Source organism: Pleurodeles waltl, chromosome 4_1 (genome assembly GCF_031143425.1).
Source record: "Pleurodeles waltl isolate 20211129_DDA chromosome 4_1, aPleWal1.hap1.20221129, whole genome shotgun sequence".
In the NCBI taxonomy this organism is placed as follows: domain Eukaryota; kingdom Metazoa; phylum Chordata; class Amphibia; order Caudata; family Salamandridae; genus Pleurodeles; species Pleurodeles waltl.
The window spans coordinates 169,406,808-169,421,281 of NC_090442.1; the positions used below are offsets into that span (position 1 = coordinate 169,406,808).

General features: G+C 46.4%; 1 protein-coding gene across 1 annotated transcript in view; it reads right to left on the reverse strand.

Annotated features, from left to right (window-relative positions):
* Positions 1-1,557: 1,557 nt before the first annotated feature.
* LOC138287511 (rho crystallin-like) overlaps positions 1,558-14,474 on the reverse strand; it is a 105,767-nt gene continuing 92,850 nt past the window's right edge. The window contains exons 8-9 of the mRNA XM_069227978.1: positions 3,661-3,743; positions 1,558-1,836 (exon numbers count right to left, since the gene is read on the reverse strand). Of these exons, the coding sequence (XP_069084079.1) occupies positions 1,794-1,836; positions 3,661-3,743 (126 nt within the window). The 3' untranslated portion in view covers positions 1,558-1,793. The remainder of the gene's footprint in view (positions 1,837-3,660; positions 3,744-14,474) is intronic.

Genomic DNA, 14,474 nt, shown 5'->3' on the forward strand with positions numbered 1-14,474 from the left:
ATATTACTTTGAATTAGTTGCTTTCCTGAATCCACAAGAACGTACAGAAGTAGACCAGGAAATCGTATTCCTAGAAAATATTTAAGAATTTTATTTTAGTACGAGCAAATATGCATGTGTAGATTTGCTCATGTGAAAACCTATTGAGCGTTTACAAGTTAATTTTCCCTCCAACCACTTTTTTCCCAACCCTTGAAGAACTACTACTTCTGCCATTGTCGGAAATAAATTTCCAACCTTTCTCATTATGGGAAAAGATTAGAGAAGAGCTGGTGAAAATCCTTAAAACATGCAAGTTAGTAGGTTTGCAGACTCAAAGGCATTCCAACCCTGGAACTATTGATTACTGTTTCCTCCAAACAGAGCATGTAGATCTGTGGAAATGTGACAAAATAAGAAAATTGCTATTATAAGGATTGAAATTGCAAGTTTTGAAGCCCTACTACAGTAGTAGCCCTGGCTTATCAGGGAGGCTATTATCAAAGCTGCTATTGTCAGAGCTCTTACATAATGAGATCACTGCCATAATTTGGCAGTGATCTACATGGCACCAAAGGGACAAGTAGAGTTTTTTACAGGACAAGTATATTTAAGAAGCAACCTGTCCCATAGGCAAGTAGATATTTTATTAAATTCCACACCCTTGTACCGAGATTTGTTTCTGTCAAGGGCAGGAGTAAATCTCTTTCCAAGGTGGGAATTGGAATGGAACATCCCCCAAACTTTAAAGGGTGCAGCAGAATCGGTTTATACGTGGCAAAAGGTATTTTTTCTGTGAATAAAAAAAGGCATTGGTATCTGACATTATGCAATGTTCAACTGCCAACTGTACAAATGCCAGCAACTACGTAAAAAGCGTTACATTATGCATACAAAGTTTAGTGGTTTCCTAAAAGCATAAAGTTCCACCGTTAGTATATTGGTGTTTTTGTAAACCAGCCCATCTCCTGGTTGTCAGAATACTGAGGACAGAAATACATTCCTACAAAAATATTGTAGCTAGAATCTTGTGAAGTTTAGTGTGAATAGATAACCATATATTTACTATTCTTCACTCCACATCCCTATATCCTGGAGAATTATATATTCACAAGGTACAGATATGCAGAGTTGAGTATATAAATCCTATACATACGTGTTGATATTTTTGTAGTGCTATATTCTAGTAGTATATCCTTGGAGACATCCTAGACATGCTTTTCCCTAAACATAATTCCTTTTCTGTGCAAACCTAGGTCTCAGGTGCTCTGGAACACCAAGTGGTTTTAGGTTATGTCAATATTCTCTTCCACCAATCTATGATAAAATTCACAGCACTGATCCCATACCTACCGATCTACTTCTTCCTTCTAGATATCAGAAAAGGCAAACATACACCAATATCCTTCACCAAAGGCTGTATAGAGTTATGTTTGAAGCTGTAGTTTTATGACCTACATTTGCAACAAATTGTTGCATCTGGTGGCCACATTAGGCAGTCAAATATTTTGTGTTTACAAAATAGTAGTAAAAGAGAATGTCATTTAAGTTTTACAACAAAAGGTTAGCTCAGATTACCACAATCACAAAACCGATTTTATTGATTTTGACAGGGTCTTGCTGTGAATATGACACCTTAATTCTATACACATTAATGAACATAAGTAACACAATATGCAAAAGCAATCCTGAGGTCGGCATATGTCATGGTGTTAGATGACATGTTCAGGTCACCTACAGAGTTGTCAGTTAAAGGATTCGATATTTATATGCAGATCAATGTTTATCTTCATGACTTCAACAGGTATCTGGATTCAGTATTCATCATGGAATGGGTATTCTGGGTGATCCTTCATTCTGTAAATTAGATAATAGAAAATCTTAAAGTTCACATCCGGGTTAAGGCTGAGTGTTGGTTTCATTATTAAGAGATAACTGTAGAACAAAACAAGCAGAGACCTAGCATTCTAGATCACTTTTGAATGAATGAAGACAGGAGCTAAAAGAATGTGTCACTGCCATGTATGAGAAAGATGATGCTTGACTTAATTTAGCAAAGAAGAGTCTCTAGTATCAAGCTCTAGATCTCAGCCAAGCTGTGTGAACTCTGTATCTGTGTACAATAACATGCCAGACTATGGGCCTAATTTAGATCTTGGCAGATGGCATACTCCATCACAAACGTGACAGATATCCCATCCCCTGTATTGCTATCTCCATAGTATATAATGAGATCGTAATACGGCGCACAAGATATCCATCACATTAGCGACGGAGTAATCCCCTCTGCCAAGATCTAAATCAGGCCCTATCTCAAATAAAGACTACATCCACCCCTGAATAAAATAACCCACTTAGTATTAGTTATACAGAATGTGAAAATAATTTTTCAGAGAGCTATGGGTATAAATTGGCTTCTGGCATGTGAATAAGCCATATTTTAATATTTGGTTGTAGTAATTAAATGCATTGCAGGCCGAATTCTCCCTGTGAAGTTTGATTAGCCCAACCACTTGCAGGCCTTTTACGTCTATACATCTTGTGGAAAAAAACAAAAATGTAAATTGTATAAAGAACTTAATATTTGCTACTAAATGAGAACACGTTGAAGCAGGACATGATTGATAGCTGTTCTTACTCCATATTCCTACCAGGTCTAGTACCCTTGCAGAAAGACCAGCTTCAAGGGGATGCTCTTTCCATCCGGCCTCATTGTAATGAGCCCAAGTGACAGACTAATCTATTGGCTGCCATAGTCAAGACCCTCTGCAGAGGCATAGATGCCAAACCAAGCCAAGCAGTGGTAAGCAAAATCTGCACTGAACTGACGCCTTGCCGCAGCTACATGCCAGCAACAGTAACTTAAGTGTTACTCCACCTCTTTAGATACATCATGAGGACATTCCAGCAAATCAGCTCTAATGATCCCAGCATGACCGTGGTTCTGACCCAAAGAAGCTTGTGCTAACTTGACATCAGAATTACGAGAAGACCCTTTATACTTTATAGTGCTCTGGAGTTCTGGTCAGCTGTTTAGAGGGAGTTTTCTTCCTGTTGAAGCCCAGTTGCTTTCCAAAATTGTTGCCCTATCCTGAAATGTGCACTAAACACTTTCAGCAGAGGGGTCTTTCCATGATCATCTCTCTTTAAGTAGACATTCACTTCTTAATGTCTTGTTGAGTCAGTCACTGAAGGCTCAGGTTCAGTTTAGTCGTTTTTAATCTTTGGTGATGTATGTGCCCTACACAACCTTCCCGCAAGTCAAATTAAGGATTCTGGGTTTGATCTGTATACACATCTAATAGTTACAACATAAGGCACAGGAACAACCACCTATAAGTAACCTTTGCTCCCAAAGTCTTGTAGCTTGGTTCCTACCTGAGAGATTCTCGAGCAATTTAGAGGAAGATCTGGTTCCTACCTGAGAGAATCCCGAGCAATTTCGAGGAAGATCTTCTGAGCAGTAAATGGTAGTTTGTTTTATGAATTATTCAGGCATGCAAGAGGATACAGTTGTTTTTTCACAGTATTTTGTATTGCAGGTTGTATAAAGAAGCAATTGATTGTTGCTGAAGGCGGTGTGGTTCTACAGTTGCATTCGCACTTGGCTTTGAGTGTTTAGCGTGGATGCATAAACATACTCGAAAAAGTATAGTAAATGAAAGCACAGAATCATCTTACATTAAAAATAGTCCATAGTGAAGGTTTTTGTTAAGTCCATCGATAGTTTTCATGTCTTCAGCTGTCAGCTCAAACTCAAATACCTGTCAAATAAAAAAATGAGTGTCTGTTGCAAGGTAGCGTCATACAGTTTCCAGGCCAAGAGTGAATAGTAACATTTTATGAAATGGCAGTAACTTCTACCAGTGAGAAAGAACTGTGAGACGGATGGCGGAATACATTAAAAATGCAATCAAAAAAACAGGAACAGTAGAATCAAAAAAGTATTTACTTGTGTCTTTTGAAAACACTGTCAATGCTTAAATAAACTAACATTTTCAAGTTGTCTATTTTAGCAAGAAAATCATAAATAAAGTACTTCCCTAATCAAATCTACAAAGCAAATAACTGATTTTATCATCCCTGGATCACGGAAATATTCACTAGTGTTCCCTCCTTTGAGTATGTGGTTGCTGTCACAGGTAATTGACATGAATGTAAACTTGGTAAGATGCTAATATTCCCCTTTTTGGTCAGAAATCACGGTCACGCCCTTCCATTCCGGGGTATAATGAAACGGTGAGAGTGGCTAGACTTACTTGCAGACAGAGAAATACCTATAAAATGAGATCAGGAAATCTAAATTGGAGGCTTACACGAGCTATATTTTAGGTGCATCAAACAGGGCCAGAAAGGTGTTTGAAATTGTTGGTGAGTTGTCAAACCCTCAATGTTTGAAGCATGATATAGCCTCATCGCAGAAATTATGTGATAATCTTTTTTAAAACAAGATTATGAGAATCTTAGAAGCAGTTGTAAAATCGTCAGACAAAGAGCCTCAATCATTGAGTGTGGAAGATGCCCCTGTGATGGAGTCCTCTGACTGTGACTTGGCTAGATCACAGTATTCATTAGATCTGGATGCGACATCTAAGTGTAAGATTGATAATTTTTAAGTAATCTCAGAGGAGACTTTCCTTAAAACTGCTAGTTCCATTACGTCTGGTTCTGCATTAGATCCACTTCCAGGTGGGTACTGGATTAACTGGCTGAGAAGCTCTTGCCACCTCTAATGACCCTGCGTAATCAATCTCTTACCTCAGGGACAGACTCTTCAGTTTGGAAAAATGCCATGGTTAGACCACTCTTGAAAAAACCTTCAGCTCATCCCAAGGAGCTGAGTCATTTTAGACCCATCTCGCTCCTTCCCTATCCAATAAATATTTTGGACCAACATATCAGGAATATTCTGGCCCAAGATCCTGTAGAGCATGCCCTACTAGAGGAAGAATAATGTGGCTTTAGGCCTGGCCATGGCACTCAAACGGCCTAAGAATGTGCCGTGGATGAGTTTCTACGGAGAGCTGATGGCGATCAGACTGTGCTCCTGGTTCTTCTTGATCTTTTGGCAGCTTTTGATACGGTTAACCACATCATTCTTTTGTCTAGGCAGTCTTCAATGGGTATTGGTAGCACTGTGCTAAATTGGCTACAATCCTACTTACAGGATTGCTGCCAAGCAGTGTCCCTTCCCCCTTTCTGCTCCGAGTTTAGATATGTCAGACAAGAGGTACCACAGGGATCAGCTCTCAGCCCAATTCTGTTTAATGTATATCTGGATCCACTGATTTTGTCAATAAAAAACGATAGTATATCTGTGATTAACTATGCAGACAATACGCAACTGATTCAATCTCCTCGTTTCAGTGTGGTATGGCTGACATAATGAAATGGATGCAAATTAATTCTTTAAAACTAAACGGGACAAAACAGAATTTCACTGCTGTTCCCCGCCCAACATTCATCACTCTTTACCAACTAACCTCTGGCGTGTCACTGTTGAAGTGGAACTGTGTGCGTCAGATGCGGTCAACAATCTTGGAGTAATTTGTGATGCTCAGCTAAATCTTGAGAATCATGTAAACAGAGGCGCTGGGACTTGTTTTGCCCTTTTGAAGGGCTTAAGTAAATTGTTTTAATTTATACCTTCTTCTGGGAAATCACTAATTGCCCCAGATTGTTTTGATTAAGTGACTCCAAAGAGTCCAATCAGCGGTGGCAAAGTTGGCTCTGAACAGGTCCCTTAGATCATCCACCTCAACTGCCCTTAGAGAACAGCACTGGCTGCCAGTCAAACAGAGGATTCAGTTTAAATCAATGCGCATTGCTTCCAGAGCAGTACAGGGATGGGCTTGCTTCAGCATAAATTAAACAGATATGTTCTAAGTAAAGCCCTTCATTCAGCATCTGCCAACCTTTTACAGGTACCTAGATTTTGCAGAGTTCCCCTTGAGGGTCGCTCTTTTTCTGTTATAGCAGCACAAATGTGGAATGCGATTCCATTAACCTTACGAGGTCTTCCTGAGCTGCTGAGCTTTAGGAAGGACTTGAAAATATGGTTTTTCCCTAGTGTGTTCCCCACACTGGTTTTGATCTACTGTCTATTAGCTATTTTTTATTATTATTTTTTGTGTTTTCTTTCGCGCCCTTCTCTTGTGAAGCAGTCTGCCGCAGCGCCAGGATACCAGTTTTTTTGGTGAGAGTGTGCTTTATAAATGCTTTATACATACATACAATGTCATGAAGAGGGTGGTAAGTGTGATTTGGGTTCATGCGCCTGCCGATCCCCACAAATGTCAATGCAGCGATTAGCTTCTGCTGGTTTTTGCCACTGCTTGGCACTGGCGCATATTTCTAGACAGTGACACTTATAACACTCTTCCACATGGTGCCACTGTCTATTACTAAGCAGAGCTCATCAACAAAATGTTCACTAAGCTTTTAACAAAAATAATAAAACAAGTGGATCCAGACCATCCTTCCAGCTTGAGGTGACCTGGAATAGTTAAAACTGTCACACTTGTTTATGATGAATACTATTTGGCAGAGCCGAGAGGGACAGTATTTAGTGCCAACTATGGTGGCCTCCTGAGAAGTACCTAGGGTCCTGGTACTTATATTTTTATAAACTAAGCAGTGACAGCAACCATGAATCGATTATTGAGGTGGTAAATTGATCATTCACAGGCATAGTTGTAGTGATTTTCTTCGGAAATGCTATAATTAACTTGTCAGAAGAGATTTTAACTATGAGCAGAAGCTGGAAAGATGCTTGGTTTCAAATTTAGATTCACAGGCGAAGTATTTAAGAGTTGACAGAGAGCTCAGAACTGAAACTTAATTTTGGTAGCTGTAGAAGAGAGAGGAAAAAGGGGACATCTTTCTGAAACTTTATTGTTTTTTTTAAATCCATATATTTGCAGAGGAATATTTTTTGAGCATGGATTGGTGTTGTATCCTTCACCAAATACCCTGGTTCACTACAGTCCTGACTTTACTTCTGCCCTCGAGAGCACTGCCTTCTGGGGCTGGCAGGAAGAGGGGCGTTGAATGCTGGCAGGTAGGTTGGAGACCAATACACCAAAGGCATAAGTGACTTTGACTATAAGTGTGACTTTGGCCTCTCGGAACATAGGCTACAACTCACGCAGCTTTGACACTGTGGGGGTCAGGTGGCCGCCAGGGCCACCGACCACGGGAGCACCGCCAACAGGCTGGCGGTGCTCCCGAGGGCATTCTGACCGCGGCGGTTCAGCCGCGGTCAGAAAGGGTCAACCGGCGGTCTCCCGCCGGTTTACCACTGCCCGTTGGAATCCTCCAAGGCGGCGCAGCTTGCTGCGCCGCCGAGGGGATTCCGACCCCCCCTACCGCCATCCAGTTCCCGGCGGTCTGCCCGCCGGGAACCGGATGGCGGTAGGGGGGGTCGCGGGGCCCCTGGGGGCCCCTGCAGTGCCCATGCCACTGGCATGGGCACTGCAGGGGCCCCCGTAAGAGGGCCCCTACAAGTATTTCACTGTCTGCTTGGCAGACAGTGAAATACGCGACGGGTGCAACAGCACCCGTCGCACCTTCCCACTCCGCCGGCTCGATTACGAGCCGGCATCCTCGTGGGAAGGGAGTTTTTCCCTGGGCTGGCGGGCGGTCTTTTGGCGACCGCCCGCCAGCCCAGGGGAAACCTCAAAATACCCACCGCGGTCTTCCGACCGCGGTACGGTATTTTGGCGGCTCCCGCCGGGCGCGCGGTGACCGCGTCCGGCGGGAGTCAGAATGACCCCCTGTATCACCAATCTCGGAGTGTGGGAGGGCACAATGCATGTGGGAGGGCGCAACACGGGATACAACTATGTTAGAAGCGTACAACTATGTTAGAAGCGTTGTTTCCAAAAAGCTTGGGCACCAAGGGTGGCCTGGCCAATATGTACCGATTCTCCTTACTCAAGAAACCCCTCAAAGATGCCAGCATAATAGAGAAACGGCATGTGCCCTGAATATTAGGGTAACTCTGAAACAGTGGGTGCAACTAGTCAGGGAGATCCACTGTTCCTCCAAATCAGTGATGAGGAGAGGTGGGGCGAGAGATTCACTACAAAGTATGGTTTGGCTTTGACACACAGGAGGGGGTAGGCCTTAAAAAATGGTGCCCAGCCTGATTTGTGCCGTTTTTTTATGCCTTGTTCAGGGCAGGCATTAAGGGACCTGTGGGCTCACATCCATGGTGGAAGACCATGGAAGCAGTCCACAGGTGCCCTTCCCTGCCTCCAGGGATACCCCCTGCCCCCCTCGCCCACCCATGGGGGACACCCATGGATGGGGGGACCCATCCCAGGGAAGTACAGGTAAGTACCATATATTTTTTTTAGTGGCATGGGGGGCCTAACTTGGGCCCCCCTACATGCCACTGTGCCCAGAGGCCATTGGGCAGGGGGGCATGACTCCTGTCTTTCCTAAGACAGGAGTAATTTCAATGGGGGTTGTGCGTCAAAAAATGGTGCAAGTCAGATTAGAGCCAAGATTTTTTACTCTAACCTGACTCGCACCATTCTTTGACGCACAACCCCCATTCTTCCCTACGCCTGCGCTGCCCGGTTAGAGTAATTTATTTTTACTCTAACCAGGCCGCAGCTTCGGCTAACGTCATTCCATAAATAAGGCGCCCGACTGGCGCATCGGAATGGCGTTAGCCGGCGGTAAACTTTTTGACACAAAGCTGCGCTGGTTTGCGTCAAAAAGTATAAATATGGGCCTAAATATGGGTAAAATAGTGTGTTCCCATTTTAGCTATCTTACGAAATGTTGCCTGTGCTGACAGCAACAACTGCAGAGAATAGATGTATCCTAAATTTAAAAGTGTTCTTACATTGGTGTGGTGTAAATTGGTTCAGTAGTTTAAGATATAAGCATTTTTTTATGAAGTTGCCAAGTGGGCTTTTAAAAGTTAACACGTTTGTATATGTCTGCTGGTAAAAACTGTGATTCTGAAAATTGTAAACAACGTCAATGACATTTAAATTTTTCTCAAATGTGAATGGCTGGTGAAGTGGAATAATTTTTTCCACCACCTTGAAAATCACAAATCAGGAATCCAAAAAATTATTTTCGTACTGTGAAACAAATACTTCCACAGCAATAGTGGTGCTATCGTGAGAGGTGCCCAGCCCAAGAGGAGTTATTAAAATACAAGCCAGCAAGCCTTTTTCCTCTATGCACCCAGGGTCTAGAACAACATTCCCTTAACCATTATGATAGCCAGACACTGCTCCAATTTAGAACAGAATTGACGATGTATCGCCTTAAGGAAGTTTACATCAAAATGCATTAACAGTCCACAAACCACCCACCTCTGCTACCACTCAGTGTCTTCATGCTTGTCTTTGACCCTGTACAGCACTCTACTTCTTTTTGTCTAAGTTCCTTCTATTAAGATGACACATACATACATGCAATGGCAAAGTGGAAGTACATGAGAACTTATTTATTGTATATATGCAAATATATTTGCCTCGATGCTTAAGGTATTAACTGCATCCAAGATTCCTGGATACGCAAAATACCATGTTAGGATCCCTGGTTACTGGGTGAGTGAGTGCTTGTAGTCACTTGGACATTTGCAGGAGTTTCCTGATTAGGATTCTGACTTCGAGCTGGGTGCATGCTCTTGCTGATCCCTGTAGATGATAGTGGTGGACAGAGTGTAGCAAAAGTAGGGAGGCGATAAGTGTCTCTGAGCAAATCATGGCTTAACTAGGTAGTCTTCTAGGCACAGCAAGCTCTACATCATGCGTCTGTTGAGTGGACAGGTGAGAGTGTCTGAAGCCTTCAGACGTCTGAATAATCTGGTAAGAAAGTTTAGTTCTGGAGAGTTTGGTGACCAATCTATGAGGCAGATGCCTTAAGCGAAACATGTGCTCCCCCCACTGCCGGAAGAACTTGGGAGGGGGGGCTCAGAAAGGCCACCCCATGTATGGACAAGACCAGAGTGTAAATCCAAGAGTATGACTAATCCTGATTAATAAGTAAGACTACGGGGTGGCGTGACTGATCCTACAGACCCATTCTAAAAGACAACGTATCCCAAACCTGGCAAGGGACAGTGAATGGGCCCAACATTAACACATTGCCCTTAGCGCAGTTAGCACTATAGGTAAGCTGGGCACCGGGTCAGTGCTTTATGTTTTAATCCTGGGTACCTGCCATCTTTGTCCTAACTATTTGCAAAGGAGAGTTTCAGTATCCAGAGCTGGGAGTCATGGGTACCCCAAACCAAGAGGCGGTTCTCTTAATAAAGATAAGGGAGAGCTTTGGGTAGCTTTGCGCTTTACAAATATTCATAACTTGACATAACATAACATAACATAACATAACATAACATAACATATTCTCTCAGTTTGATCAACAGGCCTATCTTTTTATTTGCTTAGCTGGTGCATGAGGCCCTTTGTTTAGGGAAATCAAACTGAGATGAGCCCAGGTAGAAAGATGGCATCCTGTTACTATTACATACACCTTGTGTGTTTCTGTAAATCTACTTGATTACTGTGCTTCAAACATGTGCTCAAAGGGATCCTTGTATCCTTGGACTGCCAGCCCTTCTGCTTTATTGTGTAGAGATGGCATGCCCAACCGTGCTCATGAGTGCCGGACCAATTCTAGATTGACATTGCCACCTAATATGTAAAAAAATATTTTTTTATTACTTTAAATATTACGTGGGTGTCACAGAAATCTGTCAATATTGTGTGCGGTCTCTAACCTAATTTTTAAGGATGCATTTTTTCATACACTAATTTTGTTAACCTTCTTTGGGGAGCATTAAAAAAGTCACAGAGAGATATAATTCATGCATTATCTTAAATGGTTCATGTTACTTGAATGTGGTAGAACTTTGAAACACTATGGCCCTCATTACAACCCTGGCGGTCGGTAATAAAGCGGCGGTAATACCACAAACATGCCAGCGGTAACAAAAATGGAATTATGACCACGGTGGAAACCGCACAAACAGACAGCTACTTTAACACACCGACGGTAGCAACAAGCACCACGGCGGTAACCGCCAACAGCCAGGTGGAAGACAATGTACCGCCCACTGCATTATGTCCAGCCTATCCGGCAGCTTTTCCGGGGGGGGGTACCAATGACATCAAAAGCACGGTGGAAGCAGAACACAGAAGTCAAACGACTCACCTCTGGAGTCACAGGGAACAACCATGACGCCATGGAGCACGAGTTGCATATACCCCTCAGGAATAATGCAAGGACAACATGATTTGAAGAAAGTGAGTGTAATACGAAAAAAATACTGGGAATAAGTGCATCAAAATACAAACGTATATACATATTTACAAATGTAGGGACACCGCCCAGTCCTCAATGTCCGTGGGCCACAGGGCCACAACACATAGGCCAAGGCCCCACCTCACTCCTGCAACAACACGGAAAGAACACTGCAGGGGCATCAGGTCGAAAATACACAGGCATCTCAGGGGGATGGGAAAAGGGGGGGCACCTCAGCTGGAAGATGGTACAACACCACTGGTCCTGGAGGGGGCTACATGCCCTGGGCTTGGTCCTGGGGAGTGCAAGGCCACAGTCTCTCTAGTGGGTGGTTTGCCCACTGCTTGGTCCTGGGAAGTGCAAAGCCACAGACTCTCAAGTGGGTGGTTTGCCCACATGCTCTGGAGGGGGCAACATGCCCTGTGCTTGGTCCTGGGGAGTGCAAGGCCACAGTCGCTCTAGTGGGTGGTTTGCCCAATGCTTGGTCCTGGAAAGTGCAAAGCCACAGTCTCTCAAGTGGGTGGTTTGCCCACATGCTCTGGAGGGGGCAACATGCCCTGTGCTTGGTCCTGGGGAGTGCAAGGCCACAGTCTCTCTAGTGGGTTGTTTGCCCACTGCTTGGTCCTGGGGAGTGCAAGGCCACAGTCTTTCAAGTGGGTGGTTTGTCCACAGCTTGGTCCTGGGGAGTGCAATGCCACAGTCTCTCTAGTGGGTGGTTTGCCCACTGCTTGGTCCTGGGGAGTGCAAGTCCCCAGTCTCTCAAGTGGGTGGTCTGCCCACATGCTCTGGATGGGGCCCCATGCCCTGTGCTTGGTCCTCAGGAGTGCAAGGCCACAGTCTCTCTAGTGGGTGGTTTGCCCACTACTTAGTCCTGGGGAGTGCAAGGCCACAGTCTCTCAAGTGGGTAGTTTGCCCACATGCTCTGGAGGGGGCAACATGCCTTGTGCTTGGGCTTGGGGAGTGCAAGGCTACAGTCCCTCTAGTGGGTGGTTTGCCCAATGCTTGGCCCTGGGGAGTGCAAAGTCACAGTCTCTCAAGTGGGTGGTTTGCCCACATGCTCTGGAGGGGGCAACATGCCCTGTGCTTGGTCCTGGGGAGTGCAAAGCCAGTGTGCTTCATCCTGGGAAGGATGGGGTGAGTGGATGGCTTCTCCACTGGTTCTGGAGGGGGCATTGTGCCCAGTGTGCTTCATCCTGGGAAGGATGGGGTGAGTGGATGGCTTCTCCACTGGTTCTGGAGGGGGCTTTGTGCCCAGTGAGCTTCATCCTGGGAAGGATGGGGTGAGTCCATCGCTTCTCCACTGGTTCTGGAGGGGGCATTGTGCTCTGTGATGCACATCTTGGGGAGTCCAAGGTCACAGTCTCTCACCTGGGTGTCAGACCCACTGGATTAGCAGGGGCCAGGACGCACAACAAGCCATGGAGGCAGGACTACACACTGCCGGCGGTGACGGCTGCTCAGTGGTTGCAGTGGCTGGGCTGGTGTCGGTGCTGGCAGTGATAGGGGTAGGCTCCAGTCCTTCCCATGCAGCCTCGGATGGCTGACCACTGGGTCTGCTGTGGCTGGCAGTGGTGCTGTTGGCGGTGTTGGCAGTGGTGGGGGAGGTGCCAGCCCTTCCTCTGCAGCCTCGGGAGGCTGCCCACTGGGGCTGTGCTGCTGGCAATGGTGCTGGCGGTGTTGCTGGTGGCGGTGCTGGTGGCAGTGCTGCCAGTGGTGGGGGAGGCTCCAGCCCTTCCCCTTCAGCCTCGGACAGCTGCCCACTGGGGCTGCTGCTGCTGGCAGTGGTGCTGGTGGCAGTGCTGGCAGTGGTGGGGGCAGGCTCCAGCCCTTCCCCTGCAGCCTCGGACGCCTGCCCGCTGGGGCTGCTACTGCTGGCAGTGGTGCTGGTGGCGGTGCTGGCAGTGGTGGGGGGAGGCTCCAGCCCTTCCCCTGCAGCCTCGGACGGCTGCCCACTGGGGCTGCTGCTGCTGGCAGTGGAGCTGGCCGTGGTGCTGGTGGCAGTGCTGCCAGTGGTGGGGGGAGGCTCCAGCCCATCCCCTGCAGTCTCAGATGGCTGAACCACCATGGATGGTGGTGGGGGCTCCGAATGAGTCCCAGCACCAGGCCTCCGATCCTTCCTGCCTGCTGGTGCAGGCCCCTTGCCCTTCCTGTCAGCAGCCAGGGATTTCACCTTGTCCTTCCCTGTCGCAGCTGGTGGTGCCTCCTTGCCCTTCCTTGATGCACCTGGTTTAGGCACCCTCTCAGTGTTGCTGCATGGTGCCCGGGATCCTCTCCCACCAGCAGTAGCTGTTGACACTACTGTGCCCCTGGACTGGTTGACGGAGGTGCTTGCCTGGGTTTTCTTCACCCTGGCTTGATGTGAAGGACGGGGGGAGGAGGGATAGGGAAGAGGTCAATGGTGGAGAGGAAAAGCTTCTTAGGGACATTGGGGCGGGAAGAGGGTGAAGGTTTGGGAGTGGAGGAAGAGCAAGTGTTGTAGGAGGTGTCTGTTTGCCGTGTTTGGGTGCAGGTGTATGGGCTGGATGCTGTTGTGAGGTGGATGGCTGTTGGGTGTCTGAGTGCTTGCGTTTGTGTACCTTGGGAGGGGGGGGCCACAGACACAGTGGGAGGGGACACAGGGGACTTGTGGATGGAAGTGGGGGTGGTGACTGCCAGTGAGGGGCGTATAGTGATAGGCATGATGGTGGTAGTGGATGAGGATGTAGTGCATCTGCAGGTGTGAGTGTAGATGCAACTGGAGGGAGGTGGACAGCAAGGAGGAGGGGGACACAGTGGAGGCAGTGGATGTTGGTATGTCTGCATCTGGATGGTGTTTGTGTGAGTGCCTGTGGGATGATATATGGTGCTTGTATTTGCCTGAACCACTCCTGTGTGTTGACCTGGGTGCATACTGGTCTGCCTGTGTGCTTGGGATAGTTTGGGGTTGAGGGCAATGTGATTGGGCAGAGGAGTTTGGAGGGGGGAGGTTAGAAACAAGACCAAATGGCTGCTATCAGGGAGGAGGCCAGAGCCTGGATTGATCTCTGTTGGGCTGCCATGCCAGAATGAATGCCCTCCAGGAATGCATTTGTTTGTTGCAAATGGGCTGCCAGCCCCCTGGATGGCATTCAGAATGGTTGACTGCCCAACAGAGATGGATTGCTGGAGATCAATAGCCTCCTCACTCAGGGCAGCAGGGCTCACTGGGGCAGGGCCTGAGGTGCCTGGGGCTAAGTAGATGC